At 50.1% G+C, this 1,595-nt stretch overlaps 1 protein-coding gene across 1 annotated transcript in view; it reads left to right on the top strand.

Moving 5' to 3' along the window:
* The first annotated feature begins 792 nt into the window (after nt 1-792).
* Nucleotides 793-1,595, top strand: part of GLE1 (GLE1 RNA export mediator) — a 55,928-nt gene continuing 55,125 nt past the window's right edge. The window contains exon 1 of the mRNA XM_007944361.2: nt 793-961. Coding sequence (XP_007942552.1) covers nt 863-961 — 99 coding nt within the window. The 5' untranslated portion in view covers nt 793-862. The remainder of the gene's footprint in view (nt 962-1,595) is intronic.

Here is a 1,595-nt window from a genome sequence, read left to right as displayed (position 1 = left end):
CATTCCTTTTTATGGCAGACTACTATCCCATTGTACGGATAATACCACATTCTGTTTATCCATTCACCAGTTGATGGACATATGGGTGGTTTCCACTTTTTGACCTGAATTTTGTTATAAAACATTTGTTTACAAGTTTTTGTGTGGGTGTATTCATTTCTTGAGTATAAACCTAGGAGTGAAACTGTGGGTTCATGTGGTTCAAATGGAGTTTGGTGGTGTCGTGGTTAAAGCATTTGGCTGCTAACCAAAAGGTTGGCAGTCCAAACCCACCCACTGCTCTGGTGGAGAAAGATGAGGCAGTCTGCTTCCGTAAAGATTTACAGCTTTGGAAACTATTGGGCAGCTGTAGTCCCACCTACAACAGTCCCACCTAAAAGGTCCTTATGACTTGAAACAACTGGATGGCAGTAGGTATGGTTAACCTACATTAAACCTTTTGAGGAACTGCCAGACCTCTTCGCAGGTGGGAGCTCTAGTGGCATAGTGCCTAAGGCATTTGACTGCTAACCAGAAGGCTAGGGGTTCAAACCCACCAGCCACTCCTCAGAATGAAAGATGGAGCAATGTACTTCCTAATGATACTGCCTCGGAAACTGAAGGGTTCCAATTTCTCCCAATCCTGGCCAACAGTATTGGGTCTTAGACAACACCGAGAATAATGACATAAGCTTTAGCCTTATCGCCCCGCCTTACATAAAAACAAGTGCGGATTGGCGGAGCGTTCAGCCGTTAAGGGTCGGGATGGTCGGGCTCGCGCCCCGGAAGCGGAAGCGAAAGCGAACGTCCATTTCCGGGCGGCCGATTCGAGGATTTGTTTTGTTACAAGCAGCGCCTCAGCGGGGCTGCAGCTCTCTGGGCCATGCCCTTCGAAAGCCGCTGCTGGGAAACCTTGCAGGCGCTGCGCAGTTCCGACAAAGGCCGCCTCTGCTACCACCGTGACTGGTTGGTGCGAGGAGAGGTGAGTAGATGGCCCGAGAGTGGGGAAGGCCCTTGGGCCCCTCGAGACACCCCCGCCTCGAGCTAGACCCAGCTCTTCTTAAGCCTTTGGCACGTCCTGTGCCGGTGGTCTTGTGCGCTCTTTCTAACACTTTGCATTGATTTCTTGACTCTTGTGAGTGCATCCCGCTGTCTGGGTTCCTGCCTTTCCCAGGCTGTTGTAGCTGTTCCGAGAGCTCTCCTCACTTCAGAACTGCTCTTCTTTTTGAAGGCTTCATTGTTACTCCCAGCTAGAATTAGGCGCCTCCTCTTCAAAGCCAATCTGACCTCTCAGGGTCAATTAATTGTACTGCACGTCTCCTGTGGTAGGTTTTGTGCTGGGACCTCAGGATTTAGCAGAGCGATTAGCTTGGCCTGACCCGCCACCCACTCCTTGCACTCCTTGGAGGGATCGGGCAATCTACTGCCATAGTGGTACTGCCTTGGAAACCTAAGGGGAGGGGGGTCGCTGTGAGTCGTATGTGACTCCACGGCAGTGAGTTTGGTTTTGGTTCTAATCCATTGCTGCCAGTGAAGTGACCAAATTTTTAGATATTGGACGGACTTGAAAAGTTCAGAGAGTGTGGTTACTGTACCTAATATTTGCAAAGCCCTGT

This window comes from Orycteropus afer, unplaced genomic scaffold (genome assembly GCF_000298275.1).
Source record: "Orycteropus afer afer isolate SDZICR_OR568_19922 unplaced genomic scaffold, OryAfe1.0 scaffold00123, whole genome shotgun sequence".
Lineage (NCBI taxonomy): Eukaryota > Metazoa > Chordata > Mammalia > Tubulidentata > Orycteropodidae > Orycteropus > Orycteropus afer.
This window is presented reverse-complemented; position numbering and strand designations above follow the sequence as displayed.